The 25,017-nt window shown below is 43.3% G+C and overlaps 1 protein-coding gene across 1 annotated transcript in view; it reads right to left on the bottom strand.

Moving 5' to 3' along the window:
* SCTR (secretin receptor) overlaps window positions 1-25,017 on the bottom strand; it is a 103,615-nt gene that overhangs the window by 32,680 nt on the left and 45,918 nt on the right. Inside the window, exons 5-10 of the mRNA XM_060261815.1 lie at window positions 22,889-22,986; window positions 19,933-20,068; window positions 19,274-19,427; window positions 19,115-19,175; window positions 12,570-12,636; window positions 12,391-12,482 (exon numbers count right to left, since the gene is read on the bottom strand). Of these exons, the coding sequence (XP_060117798.1) occupies window positions 12,391-12,482; window positions 12,570-12,636; window positions 19,115-19,175; window positions 19,274-19,427; window positions 19,933-20,068; window positions 22,889-22,986 (608 nt within the window). The remainder of the gene's footprint in view (window positions 1-12,390; window positions 12,483-12,569; window positions 12,637-19,114; window positions 19,176-19,273; window positions 19,428-19,932; window positions 20,069-22,888; window positions 22,987-25,017) is intronic.

The following is a 25,017-nucleotide window of genomic DNA, read 5'->3' as shown; positions in this document are numbered from 1 at the left end:
GATGCAACTGGCTATGTGCGGTACTGCTGAAACCATTCAAGTTATTTTGTTTTTTATACATTTTAATATGACATCTGTGTTCTACTGTTAGCTGGCTAAATACTCCAACAGGTCTAGTGGGACAGGAACAAACTGACTGATTTTTTAGTGGGGGACCTGCGAAAACCCTTGGGGAGCCCTCCACTCCCAGTCCCTAGCCCTGTGCTGTGTAGCCTGCAACTACTTGTCACACATAACTTTGATGCCATGATTTGAGCTCCAAGCCACAACTGAACAGGAAAGTGAAGTGGGCTTGGGGCTAAAAGTATGCCTGGGGCATCGTTAACACTGGCCATCGTGTGGCCTGCCCCTCCCACCTAGTCCTCTATTGCTCCGCCCTCCTGTAATCTGACCAACTATCCTTTCCACACCACTCTCTTTGGTCATCTCTATCTTTTCATATTAATATTCTGGTGCTTGGTGACAAAACTTTTCACACTTTTGTGCGATGCCTGAGGAAAGTGAATACATTGATGGATACTTGAATGGAATAGAAAGTGGCATGGTATGGAGATGGCAAATCATCTCTGCTTCTCACTTGTTTGCAGTCCCCATGCTGGCATCTGTTTGTTGATGGTGCTGTGGAACATGACTCCCATTTCTTTTCCACTTTGCAGCCTTTCCCAAAAACCAGGACACACCTCATATTTGTAGAAATGTCTCCCATATGTCTCCATGGCTCCCACCTCTACCTGGGGAAGCTGCAGGAGTCAGTTCACTTCATGTGCCCATTTCCACCACTAGATTGACAAGATGTTTTTTCTCCAGAATAATTTACTGAGTAATCATTTGCCTTTCGCATGGACATTTCTGCTACCAAATGTCCACATTATTGTCATGTTAGCAAAATGGCTATGTATTATTAGAAGGGAAAGCCAAAGTTTATTATTTTGCATTATGACTGCATAGCGAAATCAATACTTCCCAAAATCTGAGGCCTAATACGCAAGATGTGTATCAGAAAGGCTACATGACTGAGCAAAGGCAGCCCAGCACCGCTCCTGAAACCTGACCAGAGGTTTCCAAATGCAACCGTTCAACTTTGTACCTGAGACACCTCAGCAGGGTATAATGCCATTCAGTCCACCCTCCAACATCTTTGGAGATCTGTTGTTAATTCTGTAAGATTTCTAGGCCTCACATTTTCTCTAGGGGGACTGATCTCTGCAGTCTGGCCTTCCTCTACAGAGTATTCCTTGGCGGTCTCCCATCCAAATACCAACCTTGTTTAGCCTCCAAGATCTGACAAGATTGGGCTATACACTATAACATCCCACATTCCCCACAGTAGGACCTATACTAAAACATCCCCCCCACCCCACCGAGATGTACTAACAACTGATCTCCAGACAATCATAAACACATTTAAAAACACAATTTTGGTGCTTTCTCCCGCCCGGGAGATGGCAACAGTTAACTGGACACATCATAGGCCAAACGCAAAAAGCGCTGCCTGGGCTTAGTGGCCGAGGTGGCGTAATGATGAAGGAGGAGGGAAGGGGAGTGAGGGTTGAATAGGAGGGATTATGCAGATTGCTCTTCTAATGCCTGTTCCACCCTGTTTTGGGCGGATAACCGTTGCCCTCCTCAACCGCTATTTTCAGCATTGACATACTCAAATAAGGGATATTGGCTGTTTATCTCATTACACATACTTAACCCATTTTCACTACATTTTATTGTATTCTTTTTTTCTAACAGCAAACTAGAAATTTACTAGAAAGTAAATTATGTGGCCAAGAACATCACTAGGAAATACATGTCCTTATGTTTTACCTAGCAAGAGCAATTAACAGGCAATTATTGGTTTCCCACGCAAATGCTATCCAGGCCAAAAGGTATTCCAGTTTGCTTATTACACTATTTTGCCATTTGATCCTAACTTTGTATCAATTTACACTATTAACCCACCAGCTATATGTATCTCCGGGGACAGGGTAAAAGCCGAACAGGCCGGAACAGCCCATAACAGGCATAAAATAATGTAGACTTCACAAAAAAACACTGGGATGCATCACAGACATGAGAACAATATTCTACAGCAGAAAAAGGGGAACTCACATATTCTTATTACCACATTCCAAGCCAAAATGCCTCCAGAACACCATGGAACTGGCTGGAACGGGCATCAAACAACCTGGGCTGCCACAAAAAACACTGGGATGCATCACAGACACTCGAGAACAACATTCTAGAACAGAAAAAGAGGAACTCACGCGTCCTTTTTACCCCATTCTGGGCCAAAAGAAGATATTGAAGAAGATATTGGATTTATATCCCGCCCTTCACTCCAAAGAGTCTCAGAGCGGCTCACAATCTCCTTTACCTTCCTCCCCCACAACAGACACCCTGTGAGGTGGGTGGGGCTGGAGAGGGCTCTCACAGCAGCTGCCCTTTCAAGGACAACCTCTGCCAGGGCTATGGCTGACCCAAGGCCATGCTAGCAGGTGCAAATGGAGGAGTGGGGAATCAAACCCGGTTCTCCCAGATAAGAGTCCGCACACTTAACCACTACACCAAGCTGGCCTCCAGAACACCCCGGAACAGGTCAGAACGGGCATCAAACAACCTGGGCTGCCACAAAAAATACTGGATTGCATCACTGGCCCTCCAGAACAACATTCTAGAAAATAAAAGTGGAAATCACACATTATTATCCCATTCCAGGTCAAAATGCCTCCAGAACACCATGGAACTGGCTGGAACGGGCATCAAACAACCTGGGCTGCCACAAAAAACACTGGGATGCATCACAGACACTCGAGAACAACATTCTAGAACAGAAAAAGAGGAACTCACGCGTCCTTTTTACCCCGTTCTGGGCCAAAAGGCCTCCAGAACACCCCGGAACAGGTCAGAACGGGCATCAAACAACCTGGGCTGCCACAAAAAATACTGGATTGCATCACTGGCCCTCCAGAACAACATTCTAGAAAATAAAAGTGGAAATCATACATTATTATCCCGTTCCAGGTCAAAATGCCTCTGGAACACCCTGGAACAGGCTGGAACAGGTATGAAACAACCTAGGCTGCTACAAAAAACACTGGGATGCATCACAGACAGTCATGAACAATGTTTTACAAATGAAAAGAAGGAAATCACAAGTCTTTATTAACCTGTTCCAGGCCAATATGTCTCCGGAACACCCCAGAACAGGCTTTAAACAATCGATGGAAGAACATTTTGGAAATACAAATGCAAAAATGTCATTCTGTTATTTTCCTGTTCCAGGCCAAGATTACTCTAGAACACCTCCAAACTGGCTGGGATGGGCATTTAATAAGAAAGCGTACCACCAAAATATGTGCGATTCATTGAAGGCACTCCAGAAAAACATTTTAGAAAATCCAAATGCAGAAATACAGTGCACTTGTTAACCTGTGGCAAGTTAAAATGCCTCTAGAAATATTGTGTATTCATTTCCTCTTTCCAGGCCAAAAAGGCTGTAGAACAAGCCAGAAAAGTCCTTAAACAAACAATAGTTCCTGCACGTTCCCTAGGTAGAGCAAACAGCCATGGATAGATAGGAGATACATTTCTAAAGATATGAGGGATGTCCTGGTTTGTGGAAAAAGCTGAAAAGTAGAATTAAAAATGGGAGTCATGTGCCACAGCACAGCCAACATATAGATGCCAGCAAGGGGATTTCAAACAATTGAGAAGCAGAGATGGTTTGCCACTGCTATCCCATGCCACTTTCTTTCCCATCCAAACTATCCATCAGTGTTTGCACTTGCTCAGGCATCACACAAAATTGTTTGAAAAGTTGTGTCGCCTAGCACCTGGAGATCCCCATGAAAAGGTAGAGATGACCTAAGAGAGTGCTGTGGAAAGGACACTTGGTCAGATTACAGGAGGTGAGAACAACAGAGGACCATTGGCAGTGGCAGGCAAAGGGTCAGGGCTAAAAATGCACCCGACATATTTCTGACTCCAAGGCCCCTGAACTGTCCTGTCCAGTGTGGTTTGGGGCTGAAATCATGGCCTTAAACTAATGTGGGTCAGGTAGCTGCAGGCTACACAGCCTAGAACGGCTAAGAAAGGGGCTGGCAGTGGAAGGGCTCCCCAAGGGTTTTTGCAGGTCCCCCCCTCACACATCAGTCAGTTTGTTTGCATTCCACAAGACCTGGTGCACTATTTAGTCAACTAACAATAGAACAGAGATGTCATATTGAAAGGAATAACTGGAACGGTTTATGCACTACTCCACATAGCCAGTCGCATCTATTCAGACTAGTGGTGGTTGCTGCAGGTTTTCTAACGTAACAAGTTTTCTAGGCTGAACTGAACATAACAAAAAGTGAATCTTCTGTGGTATTTTCTACCACTGCACTATACCACTTCTGCAGGACCATCTTAATCCATCTTAATCCACGCAGTGGATCAAAATAGTACAGCAATGGGGGGGATGTCCCTAGTGCACTCTGGGTTAATTAATGTGAACAAAACCAGTGTTGTAAAGACTGGCTTTAAATGGTTGGAAAGTTAAATGAAGCACAGTTAGCTGAAGACAGGAAGGGTTAATAAAAGTGTACTCTTTCTGGGTTTTGTTTCCCAAAATTTTGTTCTGGAGTGCCTGTAATGCATCCAACCTTTTTCAGTGATGCTATTATTTCTTGAATGTCCATCCCGTTGTGTTTTGGAAGCATTATGGCTCAGAACATATTAATAAATGTGCTAATAAAGACGTGTGAGTTCCACTTTATCAGTTCTAGAGTATTGTTCTGGAGTGTCTGTGATGCATCCCAGTGTTTTTTGTGGCAGCCCAGGTAGTCTGATGCCCGTTCCAGCCTGTTCCAAGATGTTCTGGAGGCATTTCAACCTGGAACGGGCTCATAAAGATGTCTGAGTTCCAGTTTTTCTTTTCTGGAATCTTGTTCCTCAGTATCTGTGATGCATCCCAATGTTTTTTGTGCCAGGACTTAACAGGGATATTGTTTTTTTTATCTCATTACAGATGCTAAACCCACTCTCAGAACTTCAAGAACAGAATGGAGAGGGGAATTGCTGAATTACAAACTATTATGAAATTTGGAACAAACACCTTTCCAGAACTGAACAGAGATATTGCTTTGTTTTTGTTTTTTTAATCTCATTACATATGCTAAACCCACTTTCACCAAGTATGGCGATATAGCCACAGTATTCCAATATATTTATCTTTTAGGATAGTATATCAGAATAATACTTTTGTATTGACATACTCAAACAAGGGATATTGGCTGTTTATCTCATTACATATACTAAACCCATCTTCCACTATATTTTAATGTATTTTTTCCTAATGGCAAACTAGAATGATGTATATATTTATGTTGCATGTTAAAAGGTAAATTAGTTGGACAGGAAACACTTCTGGGAAAGAAATGCCTTCTTTTTGACCCAGGTTTGTTAGCAGAATAATTAACAAGCATTCTCACATTCTGACATGTTACTGTTTTATGATTTCCCACACTAATACAACCAAGATCAATTTTCTGAATTTGTTAATTTTACTATTCTGCTATTGGTTTTTAACTTTGTACCACTTGGCATTCCAAATCCCACCAGCTATATGTGGCTCTGCTTACTGTACCTCATTCCTCGTCTGAAGAAGTGTGCATGCACACGAAAGCTCACGTTCTGAATAAAACTAAGTTGGTCTTAAAGGTGCAATTGACTCCTATTTTGTTCTATTAATCAGACCAACACAGCTGCCTATTTGGATCTATCTGCTTGAAAAGAGTTCCTTTGAACAGTCTTGAGAAACGATCATTTATTTCTTTATTGCTTTATGACCCTTTACTTGCAGAGGGGTTTGTTTACTTTATAAAAAAAACCAGGCCAACTTCATACCTTAAGTATTAACCGTGATTGGAATGTCTGTCTCCCTCCATCCTCCAATAGTCACTGAAGGGTATCTCTCAAATAAACCTTCACTGGTCTAAATACTTTTATTTACATATATTATTTATACTGGACTCTATAATCTACTTTCTCTTGAAGTCCCCACTACTCCATTTGCCAGATTGGAGAAAACATTTGTCTCTTACAAACAGATAGGTGGCAGCTCGGAGAAGAATTTGCATTTAAATGTTGCTTTATCCCCTCATTCTATGTCTATTTGCCTTCCTTTCTTCTTTTTTTAATGCTTTGCACCCTCCCTTCCCCCCTCCCTCCATCGCTTTGTTGAGGCTTTGAAAAACTCTGATATGCACATTTTGCTGCTCTCAGAAATCTGATGTTTATTCTATGTGGCTCTTACATCAAGCAAGTTTGGCAACCACTTATCTACACCAAGCAAAAACCATGTAAGAAAGCTGGGTTACCACCTCAGATAATGTAAACATTCCAAAATGTTTTTGATGTGTGTGGGGATGGGGGGGGGGTGTTTTGGAATTTCCAGGACCGTTGTCCTCCTCAGCCGCTATTTTCAGCATTGGAAATGATCCTTTATATTTGAATATTAAATGTGGCACCGTGAGATCTCCAGTTTCCCCCTTTAATTTAGCAGGAAATATAAAGAAATATAAAACACACTATTAATTGATAACATTAAACAGTAGAGAAAGGGAATACACATATTTTCCACTGGCAGTGCCACCTTTCCCCCTTTAAATCCAGTGCCAGAGGTTGGCAGACTGTCTTTCCCCCCTGACAACCCAGCCCTTGAGACTGGAAAACTACCTTTTCCCCTGGCAATCCAGTCCTGGAGGCTGGCAAACTACCTTCCCATCTTAAAAGTTGGAGAACTGGAGAACAGAATTGGTGAGTGGCAGGCTGTAGAATGAGAGGCACCTTCAAAGCTCACAGCAGAAGGAACGACAAGAAACGCGTCACATAGGAGCCACCAATAGCAAGTGCTGCAGAAAACGCCACCTGCTGGTGGTAATGAAAAAAAGCAACAAAAAGAAGTAAAGCCATCTACACTCATGCCGTAGATGGGGAGCAAACGGGAAAACTCCACTTAACAAGTGGTCTGCAAAAGTAAGGAGCAAAACCGTGCTGGAAACAGCTTCACTGCCGATCCAGGATTTTAAGTGTAAATGATAGCCAAAACGCCAGAGCAAGACAGTAGTGAGGCCAGTTTGTAATGTAGATGGTCATATCTGAAAGGGTAGCATTACTGGATCTTTTGCCCAGTGTAGAATCCCCCTCCGAGTGGTTTACAATCTTCTTTCCCTTCCTCTCCCCACAACAGACACCCTGTGAGGTAGGTGGTAGGGGTGTGCATGAAAAAAACAATTCATTAAAAAACGGTTTTGGGTTGATTAAGCAAAAAAAAAAAATCATCATTATTCCCATGGAAAGCTGAATATCATATTAGGTAAAGGGAAAAAACATTTAAAAAATCGGTATTCCCAATTTTTTTTTGGCTCCATTATACTCTATGTGCCATTTTAGTCAATGGCAAAATCCCTCAGAGTACATTCCATGTGCTGGGGGTGGGGGGAGATTTGAGTGAGAAGCACCAAATTTGCTGGGTACTTGCTGGAGCCTCTCTCTAAAAGAACCCCCAAGTTTCAAAAAGATTGGGCCAGGGGGTCCAATCCTATGGACACCCAAAAAGGGTTCCCCCATCCCAATTGAAATCAATGGTTGCAAAAACACCATTGGTTTCAACTGGGTGGGGGGGGGATGACTAAGGTCAAATAAGAGAATCTCTTACCTAAAAAACAGTGTTTTTTCAGTCAGCAGCAGAGCCAGTGCATGTGCCCAGCAGAGGCAATGCTACTATGGCATTCACGAAAAAAAAAATCCAGGACAAACATCAAATTGGGTAGGAGGAATTTCCTGGGGAACCATTGTTGCCAATCTCCAGGTGAGGGCTGGTGTGCTTTCCAGGTGGCAGAGATCAGCTCCCCTGGAGAAAACAGCTGCTAAAATTAGGGTTGCTAGCCTCCAGGTGGGGCCTGGAGATCTCCTGCTTTTAAGATCTTATCTGGCCTACAATGTTACTCAAAGAATTTCCTGTCTCAGACCCTAATTATTTTTAAACGCCTACTAATAGCCCTAACTAAGTTGTAAAAACTCAGAGGAACCCACTGAACAACTCTCAGACCAACCAGCTTGCCCCTGAAAAACAACCTTCTGGAAGTAAAATCTATACCCCCCCCCCCCACAACAAAGCAATTAAACTTTTAAAAAAATGCCTAGGCAAGGGCAGCCTTCTCCCCAGCCCAAAGTAGCCCCCCCTTAACAGCCCTCCCTTTAACCCACTAGGCAAATTGAAAAAGACCTAACAGGAAGATATTTTTAAGCATGGCCAGGCAAACCAGGAGATGTCTTCTTCCTGCAGCCAGGGACAGGACAGGAGTCAGGGGTATTCCTTCAGAAATGTTCAAGGAATTCAGCAGCAGGGTCATGCTCTCTGGCCATCAAAATGTGAAAAATCCCCTGTGACTGGCATGCACTTCTTTGGCCCTAATTGGTCAGATTGTCCATCTCTCCCTCCCACCCACCCCCCTTCCTGCTGGCTGCTAGGCCTTACAAAGGAAAGCAATTTAACTATACTGTGTAATTAAAGGAAACACAAAGGCATGATAAATTAGATAAATTACATACTAGCCTTGTTTTTAGCTATTGGTTTATTTCAGAAGTTCATTCCTTTGCTAATCCATTCCTGAGTATGTGTGAAATTATTATTATTATTATTATTATTATAGTAAACTAAAACTTGCTGCAACAAATCCCTCCTCTCCCCCCATTGCCCCGATTGAGTTCACACTGATAAAACAGTTGTTAACTTGATGGCTGAGTGACTGAGGAACACATTGAGAATCTTCACCTCTTAATGGATTCTAATTGTAGAGACAAAAGAAGATGAAAGATTCTCCTGAAGTATGCAAGGAAGGAGTATTCTTCTCCCCTTTCCCCTGCCATCCTCCTGATTCCTGAAGGAAAAAAGCTGATTTTTTTTTTTTTTGCTTTTTCTCTGGTATGCTTAATTCGGCTACCAGGTTAGATCAGAGAATCTGACTCAGCTTTATGAAAGCCTAAAATTACCGAAAAGGACATTTTTCGGGGGTTTTACCAAATGCACATCCCTACTAGGTGGGGCTGAGACAGCTCTTGAGAGAACAGCTCTGAAGAACTTGTGACTGACCCAAGGCCATACCAACAGCTGAATGTGGAGGAGTGGGAAATCAAACCTGGTTCTCCCAGATTAGAGTCTGTGCTCTTAACCACAACACCAAACTGGCTCTTGTAGCTTGGGGAGTGAACTCACAACTTGGGGTGTTTAAATGGATGTTTAAATACTCCTTTTGAATGCCTCCTACATTGCTCTGTGCAGCACAGGAGATCCTGGCTGGGGTTGCTTTCTCCTGCAGTCTGGTTTAAACTGGGCTGCTGGACAAGCAAGCTCCAGGAACTGCTGTGCCATGCAGAACACACTGCTACCGGTGGCACAGAAGATCCTGGGCTCACTTTGTGCTGCATTCTGGTTTAACCAGGACTGCTGGAGAAATGAGCCCCAGGAGCCAGTGAATGAACTTGGAAGGCGTTTAAGGAGCTCCCAGTCCCTTTAAATAAACTTCAACCATGGCTATCCAGCTAACCTGAAAAATCCCAAATATTTTGGGATTTTTTATCCCAAATATTTTGGGATTTTTTGGGTAGGCCATTTTTTTGATAGCTGAGAAAATGTCCTACTTGCTAACTGGCTGAAAAAAAAATACTAGTATGTTATTTTAGGGGGGAGGGGAGGTTGGCCTGGTTAACCCGAATGGACTCCCCTAGTTCTTACAGCAAGGGGTGGTAAAGCTGTGCTTTCAAACAGTTACAATGTCACAGAGTTTTATTGCACTCAGGGTGCTTATGTCAGAGAGAAAGAAGTATTTTATTTGGAACTCCTCTTTAAACCCAAGAATCTCAACCTCTACTGAAACAGAAGAGAAAAAGATAAGAGATTGGATTTATACCCCGCCTTCACTACCTGAAGGAGTCTTAGAGTGGCTTACAGTCTCCTTTCCCTTTGCCTCCCCACAACCGAGTATTGTTGATGCCAGCAGTTCCAGAGCCAAAGCAAAGAGGACCAGAGAACGATGATAGCCTTGTCTGGTCCCACAATATAACTTGAATGTTTCTGATGTTAATCCATTTATGTGAAGTTGTGAGGCAGATCGGGCTGAGAGAGCTCTCCCAGAACTGCTTTTTAAAAATAATTAATATTTTTATTTTTTGAAATATATAGAATATAAATGTGTAATTGGGGTCAAGAATCCCAGCTATAAATACAAGTTGATGGGGTGTGAACTGGCAGAGACTGACCAAGAGAGAGATCTTGGGGTCGAGGTAGATAACTCACTGAAAATGTCAAGACAGTGTGCGTTTGCAATAAAAAAGGCCAATGCCATGCTGGGAATTATTAGGAAGGGAATTGAAAACAAATCAGCCAGTATCATAATGCCCCTGTATAAATCGATGGTGCGGTCTCATTTGGAGTACTGTGTGCAGTTCTGGTCGCCGTACCTCAAAAAGGATATTATAGCATTGGAGAAAGTCCAGAAAAGGGCAACGAGAATGATTAAAGGGCTGGAACACTTTCCCTATGAAGAAAGGTTGAAACGCTTGGGACTCTTTAGCTTGGAGAAACGTCGACTGCGGGGTGACATGATAGAGGTTTACAAGATAATGCATGGGATGGAGAAAGTAGAGAAAGAAGTACTTTTCTCCCTTTCTCACAATACAAGAACTCGTGGGCATTTGATGAAATTGCTGAGCAGACAGGTTAAAACAGATAAAAGGAAGTACTTCTTCACCCAAAGGGTGATTAACATGTGGAATTCACTGCCACAGGAGGTGGTGGCGGCCACAAGCATAGCCACCTTCAAGAGGGGTTTAGATAAAAATATGGAGCAGAGGTCCATCAGTGGCTATTAGCCACAGTGTGTGTGTGTGTGTGTGTGTATATATATATATATATAATTTTTTTGCCACTGTGTGACACAAAGTGTTGGACTGGATGGGCCATTGGCCTGATCTAACATGGCTTCTCTTATGTTCTTACGTGCTTAAACAGTCTCTCTTTGACATGCATACTAGCTACAACACAACAAAGGCTTTTGGGGTTAGTATGAAGAGTCCATTTGGTTAGTGTTATATGGCTTTTATTATAGGAAAGTTACAGAGCCTGACACTACCCTTGTCTCAAACCCGGAAGCTTCAATTAGTGCAGAACCCAGCAGCCAGGTTGTTAATGGGTCTTCCTTTACGGGAGCACATTCAACCTGTGCTGAAAGTGCTTCACTGGCTGCCTATTGCATACCGGGTTTATTTCAAGGTGTTGGTTCTCACCTTTACGGCCCTATATGGCCAGAGGCCTGCATACCTTAGGGACCGCCTTTCCCCACATGTTCCCCGGAGAGCACTTCGGTCTGGAAAATCTACTTACAATCCCCGGCCCTAAGGAGGCCAGGCTCATGACAACTAGAGCCAGAGCCTTCTCTATAGTGGCCCCGCGCTGGTGGAATGAGTTGCCGGAAGAGGTCAGGTCCCTGCGAAAGCTTATACAGTTCCGCAGAGCTTATAAGACGCCACTCTTCCACCAGGCATTTGTGAACTAGGCTGCTGGCCACTACAGCTCTAAGCAACATATGAACCAACAACAACAACAATCTGCGGTACAGCAGCTGCAGAGAGGACAGAGCAGATCTGCTGTATAGAGAATTATAAATCTGAAAAATGTAACACCATAGCACCGAAATATTTTTATGTATTTATGGTTTATATTATTTTAGGTTTTATGTTTTTAAATGTCGCACTACTATGTTTAATCATGCATATGCATGTCTATGTATTCCGCAGTGAGCCTGCCTTGGCGGGGAGGGCGGGATATAAGTGGAATTAAAATAAATAAATAAGGGCATTGCTGTTTTCAGACAAAATGGTGAATGCTTGTACTAACATAAGTGCATGTAGCAAGCTCTCCCAGTATCTGGGATGAGCCCCAGAAATGCAGTCTCTGAAAAGGGCTGGCGTCAGTCACTTTACTGGGAATAGTACCCTTGAGTGTAAATAGCTTACCATAAAAGTTACATTATGCCTAGTGATACCATTAAACAATGCTTGGGTTGACCAGACTGATTTGCAAGCAAATCTGCACATTAAAGATAACAATAAATAACGCAAAGGAACACATTTTCTTCACTACTGTTCCAGTACTGTTTGCTGCTTCAACACACATGTGCCAACAAAACAAGTTAAAGGTAAATTCTTGGGGAAAGGTGAGCTTTTCCCCAAGCATTTTTCCAGAAAACTGATTAATTCTCAGGTCATTCCAAACTGAGTAGAGAGAGTTTGTTCATCTGTGACACATAACTGCAGGCTGTGACTGAACAACAACAATAAAAAAAGAAGTTAACTTACTTGTATTGATTTGAATCATTACACCTTCTGCTTGGCTTTCTAAGCTTTCCCAGCAAAATTCTTAAAGTATTGATAAAAAGAATGAAATTTATCTGCAAAAATAACAAGTTGGTATTATATATTAAAGATGTATTGTGGCCTTCTCCACATTTCGATAGAAAATTGTGAAACTGACTTACAATAATAGATACCAGCACAGGGCCTCGAATAATCCACCAGATGTTTGTAGGATTAGTATCCCAACATCTGTAAAGATAGAAAACCTAGTTATGATGATTCGATCAGTGAAGGGTAACAGAATTTAGAGCGTGCTGACACAATTTCATGTTAGAAATTTTTAAATTCTTTTATTATCCCAAAATAAAAATACTGTAGAGCAATTCCCCCTCAGCATTCACCATGGTTATGATTAAAAGTTACACCATCAGAGGAAACTCAATTGTTCATTACAAGCAGGGAATACATAGGAATAAGTTCCTTTTGAACACTGATAAGAGAAATATCATGATTCCGGGAAAGCTCAAGACATTTTCAAGTTTCTAGTCACGTGATGAAACAGAAGTAAGGGGTCATGAATATGGTCCATTCACATTTCCGTTTTCTACACTGTTCTGCACGACCACCTACTGCCATATGTTTTCTTTCCTCACTTTAAGATTGTCCCAGGAGTCCCTGTTCTGGGTGACGTCACAGAGTATTATAGACATTTCTTCCTATAGAGGATGTCTCCTTTGGTACACCCTAGTTTTTAACTTGCAAGCCAAGGCAGTTCTCTCTGCCGAAGAGTGGTTGGAATGCTATGGTTGTTTTCAGCCCTCCATTAAGTGCTGCAACTGTGAGTTATATTTGGCTTTTACAAACTACATTCAACCATTTGTTTCCAATGATGAAGACACTTCTTGTTGGAGGAGGGGGGGGGGGTAATTCTGTCGATTGCCCATTCACACTGCAGACCTTATTGATCCCCCCCAAAAATCTGGTGGGTGCTGCAGTGTGAGGAAGAAACAGGAAGAGGTCACATCCCTCACACATTTTTTTAGGCTATGACCTCGTGTTTTAGTAGCCTTGTTTTTATAGCGGCTTTTAAAAATGTGGTTGCAATTTACATTTTGGTTTTTATGTCATTTTTTCCCCCATTAACCACCCTGGAGATCTGTATCGAAAAGACTGGGCAGAAATATTTTGAAAAATGTAATAAATGTATGTTTAAAGGCATGTGTGTATTCATCTTTTTGATGACCACTGCAATATTGTAATAATCCCCATGGGTGAAAATCATCACTGACAAATGAAACGTCATTACCGGAGCTGCATCAGCCACTTCAGAGCAATCCTGAACCATGTTCCTGCTGCGGCACCCAGCCACAGGGCAAGGCTGCCACCATTGCGAGTTGGCTCCCTAAGGGGCAAGGGGAGTGGGGTGGCTGCTTGTGAGGCTGTGTCCATGGCAATTCCACCTGGCAGCTGTATAAGGGGCGGGGCACTTCAGGTTGACGGTGCTGGCCAGTCCCAAAGACAGATGTCATCACATGTCACAAGTAGGGGGCAGGGAAGGGCAGCTCAAGAGAGCCCCATTCTCCTCTCCTGCCCCATCCCCTGACAGGGACCCATGGCATGACAGGGACATGGTTGCCTGACACTGGGAACCCCCATGATCCCCTGTGCTACTTGCACAGCTGCCCCGCTGGGTGCCAGAGGACCCCGTCCTGGAGCAGACACACAGAAGCCTCATCCACGTACTCATTCCATTAGCGACCTTTCCTCCTCCCGTAGCTTGCATCATTCTCCTCTTCTCCATTTCATGCTCACAACAACTCCATGAGGTTGATCAGGCTGCGGTGTGCATTTGGTCCAAGGCCACCCACCTAGCTTCCATGGTACAAGTGGGGAACATAATCTGGGTCTCCTGGGTCCAGCCTCATCTTTAGCCATCATAATAAGCTGGCTAATCCACCCAGACCACCCCTGTCCACTGCACACAGAAGCCTGTGAGGTGAGCAAGTGAACCTGTCTGTGCAGCTGAGTTCTTGTCATTGGCCTGTGGGACCTGTGCAACCCGCTCCCCAGCACCCAAAAGCCCTCTAAATTCTTAGACATTTCCTAAGAATGTTTCCTAAACCCAGGGCTTTTTTTGAGCAAGAATGCACAGGAACGCAGTTCTGGCTGGCTTGGTGTTGGGGGTGTGGCATAATATGCAAATGAGTTCCTGCTGGGCCTTTTCTAGAAAAAAAAAGTCCTGCCTAAACCTGCAGGGGAAGTGGCAGATGGAGCATGGAGGGAGTGGGCAGGGAGGGGTGTTGCGCTCCTGTCACGTAGCAGAAACCAAGCAGCAGAGAGACACGCAGTTGTGGCACAACATAGATTTTATTGCACTGGAATCCATGGCAAGGGAGGATGACTCCGTCCACTTCCACCAAATGGAGGGGGTCTTCGTACTGGGCCAACAGAGCCTGTAGGAACGTTGCTACATAGTCCAGTTCTGGGCTCATGGCTTCGTACAGGCTCACGTACCACCTTTTTGCCGCCCCTTTCAGTTTCGACCCCCGGTAATCCACTCGGCTGAACTCATCCGGGAAGGTATTTCCCCAATAATGCATATAGCTGTTCGCCTGGATTGTAAAGCATTCAACCTCGTCCAGGTCCCCATCGAAGGTAGCGTCGAGCTCCCTTCCTCTCCCTCCGTCGTGAGGAGCAGGAGGGGGGGCCCGCCGGGGTGCATTGGGTGGCGCTGGGGCCACAGCCAGTGCTGCTGGCACGGGAATCGCTGGTGCTGGTGGCTGCTGGATGGGGGGGGGGTGTTGAGTAATCCTTCTGGGCCCAGGCAGCCCTAGAGAGCGAGAGATTTCTCTCGTGATCTCTCCCGCCATGCGGTTGGTCATGGCCTGCATCTCCATCTTCAGGCCCTTGACCACACTCTCCACTTCCTTGCGGACCATGGCTCAAAACTTCCTCGTCCTCCTGGTCCCTTGGGGCCGTTGCCCCCAGTTCTCCCTCGTTTGGTTGCGGGCACTCCTCATGTAATGGGACCGCCACAAAAGTGTCGATCTCCCCCAGCTCCATGGGTTCCAGATTGGGCCCTTCCGCGTTCGCTATTCGCACCCTTCACATGTGTCAGGTCAGGATGGCTTCGCGTCTAGCCGGGGCCTCATCCATGGTGCTGGTGGAGGTCCGGGGCTGCCACTGCCTTGGGGTGACGAGCAGCTGCTGGAACTGTGGAGGAGATGCCGCTACTCTCCGGGCATCCAGGACATGCCAGGGAATGGACGGCCCTTCTTCGGTGTCAGGAAGCTCACCGCCTTCTGGTATCTTTTCAGCCATTTCGCTGCAAAGTGGCCAGGGTGGTTAAGCTTCAAAGTTGATTCTTAGCAAAATGTCAAGTCAACGGATTCAAGAATGAGTCAAAGTTGATACTAAGTCTTCATTTATTGATAACCGGTACTCTGGCGCAAGCCTCTAGCTTTCTAAGAATGAAAGCAATACATTGATACATGGGTTTTAAGGTACACTTCAAAAGCATTCCTACGGGGGGGGCGGTTTACAGGAGGAAACATTCACATGCAACTACTAGATACTTTCTCAGACGATCGCTAGCAAATGCTCTTGAATTGTTATGCAAGGCTTCCTCCCACCTCAGGCCCTGAGAAGGCGCCGGCTAGTTCCTTTACACCAGTTACAAATCAAAATAAGAAAAGGGGGGAAGGGGAGCAACTAAGGTAGAACATTAGCAGCAGTGGATCCATTATGATTTTAACAGGGCCTATTGCTTGGGCCATGATCCCCCAGTCTTAAGTCGTTATTAGTCGATCTTGACAGACCTGACATAGTGATGAAATTCTACCACTGAAGAATGTTATCCGATTTCGGGACTCTACTTGTTATGGCAGGAGCAACACCAGACAATGGCAATGTTCCTGAACTTCTACAAAGGAGACACCCAAGAAGGAATCAGACTTGGGGGCAGTACTGAAACCTCTGTGGCACATATTTGGCCAGCACCAATCTCAAGAGAGCAGCTCACCTCTCTACACACAGCACATGTTCATCACTCCTTGGGTGTGGAACCATCGCAAATCCACCAACATCATGGAAGCTGGGCAAGTCCTAAGGACAATCATCCTGGCAGGGAGAAGTGAGACCCAAGAGATAGAAGAAAAACTCATAGAGGGGGAAGATGACAGCATGTGATTCTCAGTGAGAGCTCCCTCCCGGGACGAGGGGGAAAACTTGGAGGGCGACGATCCTGCGCAGTCCCTGGAAGCCAAGATGGTGGACCTAGCCTGTACCCTGAGACAAGAACTGTGAGTGACCACTAACTTTCTAGTGCAGGAGATCTACCAACCAATCACCCAAGCTTTGCCCCAAGAAAACCCTCCTGCTTGAAATGGGGACAGAAGGGAGAGAAACCCACCCCCGGCTCTGAAACTCCCACCAGATCTTGGGAGCTCAACGTGAAGTTCGATGGGGACCCAAAGAACATCTAATACTTTGTGATTCAAGCACTATTGGAGGAACACCTTTCCCGACAAGCCTGGTCAAGTGGATTATCTGGGCTCCTTTCTAGAGGGTCTGGTTGCTCACTGGTACATCAGCCTCTATGAAGCTAGGGCACTGGAGCTGGACTCAGTACAAAATTTCCTGCAAGTCCTACTGGAGCAATTCCAGGAACCCTTGCAAGAGACGAGGCCTGAAACAACCCTCCAGAACCTGCAACAGGGTGGCTGGTTGGTATGCGAGTATGCTGCCAAGTTCCGAGAAAATGCTGCCAAGGTAAAAGGCTGGAAAGAAGCAATGAAAATACACCAATTTCAGGCGGGTCTCAATGCCAGTCTTCTGGATAGAGTGCTAAGGCAGGCTAACCCAGACACTTTGGTGGGTTGGATCCAACTTTTTTTAAGGCAGAACCTAAAAAAAACCCCTGGCCCAACAAGCACAGACAAGAAGCCAAGGGGCACTGTTGCTACTGATGCAATGCAATGGATCACCTTGCTAATGAATGCCCAGAGGGACCTCAAGGTCCTCCCCTTGCTCCGAAGATGACCCGTGCTCCCAAAATCAAGAAGGACCAACCCAGTGGGAAGAAACCAACCTAACTGAAGACCGCGGCATCAAGGTCATCCACACTTGGAGACTATCACTTTTGAAGTAACTGGCTCTAGCTGGAAATGGTAGGGAAGGGGGATGCTTCATTCGTAGAGAAAAAGGCACTCACTGCTTCAAACTCGTAACAGACTGGACCACCTAATGTATTAACTATCTGTACCTGTGGGACTCAGTTCTACCAAGACACAGTCTTTGTTCTGTAATGTCTTCATTAATTGATTAAACTATGATTAACCACCATTATTGATGGAATCATTGATGGATTCCATCATTGATGGAAATTGTGAAGTACTTGACACTATATGCATGTGCGCACAGCAGCTGCCACATCAACACCCGGTCAAGCATGCATATTTCTGTGTGCCATGACGGATCCTTAGACAAAGAGCAGGTCACCAGTCTCTACCACCCCCCTCTCCTTTACAACATTTGGGCAAGTAATAAATCCATCTAGCCCAAGCTTCAGCCTGGCTGGTAAAGCTGTGATGTGCCTCTCCCCCAGATTCACACAGACAGTTCTTATCTGGTCCCAGAGAAGTGTGAGAAAGGGAGATGTTTTTAATAGCCTAAATTCCTTAGTAATAAAAGAGATACTATGTAGTAACCTTTGAAGCAGTGACTCAAGCTGCATCTGCACCCTTTGAAGTTATCCTATATAGTAACTATGTAACCCTATATACATCATTACTTCCAAGGATTGTGTCCTTGGTAAAGCTTCTGAGTTCCTACAATAAAGCAACTTTTGATTGAACAACAAAAGACTGTTTATTGAGAAATATCAATGCTTGACACACCCTCTCTTTACTTGTGCCTGAAGAAAGCGCCCCCTCTACCCCCTTAGATCCTGCCCTGAGGCTTATGCAATAATACATTTGTGAATTGTTTAGATACAACAGCAGAATTGCATTACTATCCCTCTGGAAAGCATAACAATTGCAGTCATATATCTACAATTGCAATTCAGAGAGTTCATAGTCTGGAGGGCTTTTATAAAGGTCTTGCTTTTGTAGTGTTCAAATGAGTATCACGTTTGTAAAGTTACTTCCAGACTTAAGAGTCACATGGTTGGTGATAGAAATGTGGCCTGAAACCAGATGAAACACGAGGCTGGATCCTGCCAGCTTTTCTGCTAGTGCAAGACAGAGGAGGAATGATTTCATCCAGATCAGTTCTTCACAATGGTGCTAGTCGAAGTTTCTTCTTGTATACCTTCCTCCTATGATCCCTGGCATAAACTTTCCCATGGTCAAAAGAGGTCCTTCCTACCTCTTGCACCAGCAGTAAAAGTTCATAGTATCCAACCCATGCTGTTGATCCTTGGAAACTGCATTTTAGTGAGGATCCTGAGTACTGGGAATCCATAGCTCCTTCAGAACACTTCTTAGGATTATCTGACTAGGAGTTATGATAGTTAAACAGATTTGAAACTAAAATAGGAGAACAAAAACACACCCCTCAGCTTATTTTATAATTCTTTTTTTTCTCAAAATTTCTACATATTGCAAGATAATATTACAGCTGATTGAAAGCAGCTCGTAAAATCTTACTTGTAGAAACATAAATGAGGCAACACTAGTTTATAAAACATAAAATTTGGGGGAAAGTTAATAAAATTGTGGCTTACCCGATATTTTCATGGAATTCTCTGACGAGGGCCCATGCCATAATGAACAGGGCTGGGGTGCCTGTAGTGGTGAGTTCATTTTTTAAATTAGTTCTTACTCATGCAAAACAAATCGCAAGCAAACTGAATATTTTGATTGAAAACATAAGTTATCCTTACCCCATCCCAAAACCACAAACCACAAAAAGTACTTTCTTTCTGAGAAGAAAGAAATCACAAGCAAAGTATGAAGATACAGCCCTTCCACGAGAATCCAGCTGTAGTTAGACATAATGCAGAAGTGGAAGAAGACCATAGCAATCTTACATTTTACCTGAAGAAATAAAAAGAGAATACGATTTATGACTTCTCTCTGTGTGTCTGCCTCTTACACAGACTTCTCCACAAGCACAAATCTTAATTTTCTTACAAGATTGCATTTTATTTTGGATCTATTGACAATCTTATAAGTCATGAACAGTATCCACACTTGCAAATTTATTACATATTATTCCAGGTTCACATTTATTTCCTTGTAAAATCAATACGTTTTGAATTATGTGCCTTGATTCTCTAGAGTGAGTTCATGACATTATATGACATGAAAATGTAATCAACCAGAATTGTTTTTAAACCTGTTTGGTGTTTTACTTTCTCTTATTTTGTATGGTCATGTGGTAGTTTCACCTCCCCCCCACTCACACTTGCAATTGTCCTTATGGACTTAGCCTTTCCTGTGGTGATTGAGTTCAGTTCTTCCTAAACAAATGGGACATACATACCTAGGGCCATGTTTGATTCCCTGTTTCCTGAATCTGTTTCCAGACTCTTTTTCTTACCATGAATAATCCACAGTAGACAGAATCATCTGTATCTTCAGACAGTACAGCATCTTTGATGAAGTTTGCCACAGCTCGCAAAATGAAGGATGCAAAGAGATGCATATGGATGTAATTCCTTGTGCAGTGAAGTCTTCTGTGTTCCACAAAGGAAAAAAAAATAGCATTGGTTTTTGAACAGGAAATTTCTCAGTGATCTCACCAGTTGTATGAACACGTACATCTGCCCAGGGGTCGTTTCGTAGAAAAATAGGTGGAGGAGCTCATCCAGGGATTGTTATGCAGCTGCACCTACTATTCAATGGACAAGGTGGGAAGGGGGAGGCGGAACTCTCAGAAAAGTTCAGGAGCTGCACTCTTGTGAGCTCCCACTGAATTCGAGGCCCGCATCTGCCCAATATAATAATAATAATAATAATAATAATAATAATAATAATAATAATAATAATAATAATAATAATAATAATAAATTTATTTTTGTATCCCACCCTCCCCTGCCAAAGGCAGGCTCAGGGCGGCTCACAGGACATGGTACAACCATGATTTCAATAAAATACAATCAATACAATAAAACATATTAAAATACAGTTAAATTGCATTTATAAATTAAGTTAGAATTAGATAAAACAGCCGTTGATGATGATGATGATGATGATGATGATGATATTGGATTTATATCCCGCCCTCCACTCCAAAGAGTCTCAGAGCGGCTCACAATCTCCTTTCCCTTCCTCCCCCACAACAGACACCCTGTGAGGTAGATGAAGATATTGGATTTATATCCCGCCCTCCACTCCAAAGAGTCTCAGAGCGGCTCACAATCTCCTGTCCCTTCCTCCCCCACAACAGACACCCTGTGAGGTAGATGAAGATATTGGATTTATATCCCGCCCTCCACTCCAAAGAGTCTCAGAGCGGCTCACAATCTCCTTTATCTTCCTCCCCCACAACAGACACCTGCATCTGCCCAATATAATAATAATAATAATAATAATAATAATAATAATAATAATAATAATAATAATAATAATAATAATAATAATAATAATAATGTGGGTGGGTGGGGCTGGAGAGGGCTCTCACAGAAGCTGCCCTTTCAAGGACAACCTCTGCCAGAGCTCTGGCTGACCCAAGGCCATTCCAGCAGGTGCAAGTGGAGGAGTGGGGAATCAAACCCGGTTCTCCCAGATAAGAGTCGGCACACTTAACCACTACACCAAACTGAAACATTCCACTACACCAAACTGAAACATTCCACTACACCAAACTGAAACATTCCAAAAGCTGTTACCATTTTTATGAACCAGTTGTCACCTTATCTATAAGATGAGAAAAACCAACAGCATTTGGATACAATCCATTATGTCTGTCTACAGTATCTTTAGCCCACCTTTAAGAACATAAAAGAAGCCATGTTGGATCAGGCCAATGGCCTATCCAGTCCAACACTCTGTGTCACACAGCAGCCAAAAAACCCAAGTGCCATCAAGAGGTCCACCAGTGAGGCTAGAAGCCCCTCCACTGTGTCCCCCCCCCACCAAAGCGCCAAGAATACAGAGCATCACTGCCCCAGACAGAGTTCCAACAATAAGCTCTGGCTAATTGCCACTAATGGACCTCTGCTCCATATGCTTATCCATTCCCCTTTTGAAGTTGGCTATGCTTGTAGCCGCCGCCACCTCCTGTGGTAGTGAATTCCACATGTTAATCACTCTTTGGGTGAAAAAGTACTTCCTTTTATCCATTCTAACCTGACTGCTCAGCAATTTCATTGAATGCCCATGAGTTCTTGTATTGTGAGAATGATCTTAGGATGGCAATGATCATAGGATGGCATATATGATTCTCCCTTCTGTACTGTTTAAAAGTCATGTAATGACCATCACATATTTCACACACAAAAATGCACTATTTTTAAAATAATACCTTTAAACTTTTTATTTTATTCTATTTATTTGTTTTACTTATATCCTGTCCTCCCCTGCAAGCAGGTTCAGTGTCAAGGTGTTTCCTTGCCATAAGCACGTCCATGTTGGTTCAGATTTTACAACACTGGGCTATGGTGCTTAGAGTGGCAGATGGCTGGCTAATCATGCATATTTTGTCTGCGGAACGTACAAGTATCCTTTTCCCTTCCTGAGGTATGCGGGGTATTCAAGGTTGTGCTCTCAGAGACTATCACTTAGCTGCAGATGGTTGTAACTGGAATAGTAGGTGGGGGAAGGGAAGCTGCTTCATTGGTAGAAAAAAGGCACTTTTTACTCAAATGAAGTAGAACCAACCCATATATTGTTTGTAACCCAGCCCCCCAGTTCTATCAAGACGAAGTCTTGCCTGAAACAGCTTTGTTATATGAATAAAGTTTCTATGATTCAACAAACAAAAAGCTCATCATTAATGAAGACTGTGCAGTACTTGACACTCAGGGTTTTATTAGTGATATGTGCCTGTATTTGTTAACAATATGAAACCTATTTTCAAAAGAGAAAGGAATGGAAACTTCTTTAACGAAGAATACTGACAAACTACCTAAGGATACAAGATTTCCTTATTTGCTTCCTACCTCATAAGGTTACATCTTGCTATTTCTTCAATATTTTAAAAACCTCCGCAAGTAGTTTTTCAAGGGGCAGAGAGATGTGGAAGGAGAGAAGGATCTTTAGAGCCTACCAGTAGTAAGAATGGCATAGGGAAGAACAATGATTTGCAGGAAGGAGGATGTCTCGATGGTAAGAGGGGGGAAAAATATTCCATGCCAATTTATTTTGAAGATTAATAAATCTGGTCCTTTACAACTTTGGCCTCTTCTGCCCTTCACTTTTTATAGACATGTAGTCCTAATTTTTGTTCATTCAAAATGTCATTCAAAAACTGCAAATACTATCATTTAGTGTATTAAAGGATTGACCAGAGAATGAGAACAAATGAAAAGAAAGAAGGAATAATTTTTCCTCACCTGAAAGAAGCCAAAATGCCTAAGGCAACTGCCAGAGCCGTCAGGGAGAAACTGTATCCAACGGTGTATGCAGCATTTAACTTCATAATATAAGACTGCTGTAAAAAGACGTCCAATAGCACTTAGTTCAGGCAGAAATGTCCTCACCCAACTCATCATCTTGTTAACGTTGTTTACAACATGCACTGCCATTATTCCTTCTAAAGTTGCCACTACCATCAATTAACCAGTGATCAATATTTGCCACAGCCAGACAAAGAAACATTTAAAGCAGGTCCCCTGTCCTTGTGGCAGCGCTGGTGTACAAGGAGCCAAATGGCTTGGAGAGACATGTTGCAATGCACTGCTAATGCTGCATGTGTGGAACCAGGCCCAAGTAATCCTGAACAGGTACACTTCTTTTACATATTTCATATCATGTTTAATGCGGGATTTTGAAGGGAAGACTACAGTGAGAAAAACATCCTCTTCCTAATTCTCAGTCTAGCAATATATTATTATTTAAAGTGATGCCGATCATCACGATGGTATGCTTTAAAAACTAGCCTTTGACAAACAGGACCAACCTACTAGGACCCAAGTCCACAGCACAAAACTGTTAAAAAGCTAGGAAGACATGATAGGTGGTCATGTGTCTAACCATAACAGCAGGTTTGTAGGGAGTGGCAGTGCTGAGAAGGCCATACCCATGGTATAAGTGGATGACGAAGGTATTTCCTGATTAATTGCTCTGGACCATCAAATAAATACCTGATGAAAAGTATACAACGAGCTATCAAGACCATGATCACCCCAGTATATTTAGTACTGATTTGTGCACTTCTTGGACCACTTCTGGACTATGCAATCCTGGTTCTTATCTGGTGTACCTAACTTTTCCTATGTCCTGCTTGCCAAACATTCTTGATTTAAGGTTCCCTTCATGTGGAGGTTTTATTGCCTGTTTCTTGTAAAACTGCAGTGTTGTGGGCTTTTTTCTTCAACATGTTATCATTTAATCAAAAGAATTTTCCTTTCAAAAGAAGCAAATGCAAAGAAGATTTGGAAACCATGTAGCTGGGAAATCATTTTCTTCACCTCCACATTCCCATCTTGGAACATTTCCTCTCATGCCTCTCATCCTCCCCTCATGCCACCAGCAGTTTTTTTGCCAACTTTAAAAAAAAATTAGTAGGTTTGTCATTGTAGCATCATTACACTGTTGTGATATATTTACTACCAATTTTTTTTTCATCCCAGGAAAAAGCATTCTGGCAGTGAGGGAGGAGTAGGTGGGTACCAGAAAAGTCTTGGCTTCCAGAAATGCAGAGGCATTTGGTGTGGCAGTGAAGGTTCTACAAGGGAGATTTTCCATTACCAGGACTGTATATCAAGAAATCTTCCCTCCCTGTGTGGGTGTCTTTACTCAAATCCTGACTTGATTGAGACTGACTGTCAAGTAGACAGATTCAATGATGAGTCAAAATTGATACTAAGACTACATTTATTGATAAACCGTTACTTTGGCTCAAGCCAATTGCTTGAAAGGAATGAGGACAATACATTGATACAAGAGTTTTAAGGTACACTTCAAAGAGATTCCTAGGGGGGCGGAGAGCAAAGGAGCATTCACACATAACTGCAAAGATACTTTCCCAGGGCAGTTATCAAGCTGGTTGTCCTTGCATTCGTATGCGAATCTTCCTCCCTCAGGAGGCCCTGTGGGAAGGCACAGATTACTTTGTTCTCAACAGTTGCCAGCCATAAAGAAAAAAAGGGGGGGTAACTAAAGGGCAATAAACTAGCAGCATTTGGTTCATCATGATTTTAACCAGGCCTGGTTTTGACAGGCCAGAACCCCACAGTCTTTGGTCAGAATTATTCGAGCTTGACACTGACCTCTCTTTACTTACCACAATCACAGGGTTGAATTCTGTAAAGCACAAGCACAAGGCAACAGAAGTGGATCTTCCCCAACCTTCCCAGTAGCAACCCCTCCCAAATTGTCTTTGTGTTGATAGGGGGCTATCACAGACAAAATGCCATATAGGAAGTGAAGCTACCGGGTGGAGACAGATTTTGTGAAAATCATCACTCCAGCCTCTTCATTGGCAAAGAAACTGTTCAGCTGAGGAAGGCAGGAGATGTTT

This window comes from Heteronotia binoei, chromosome 21 (assembly GCF_032191835.1).
Source record: "Heteronotia binoei isolate CCM8104 ecotype False Entrance Well chromosome 21, APGP_CSIRO_Hbin_v1, whole genome shotgun sequence".
NCBI classification, from domain to species: Eukaryota; Metazoa; Chordata; class Lepidosauria; order Squamata; family Gekkonidae; genus Heteronotia; species Heteronotia binoei.
The sequence above is the reverse complement of the archived record's forward strand: the minus strand, read 5'-3'. Positions and strand labels throughout refer to the sequence as shown.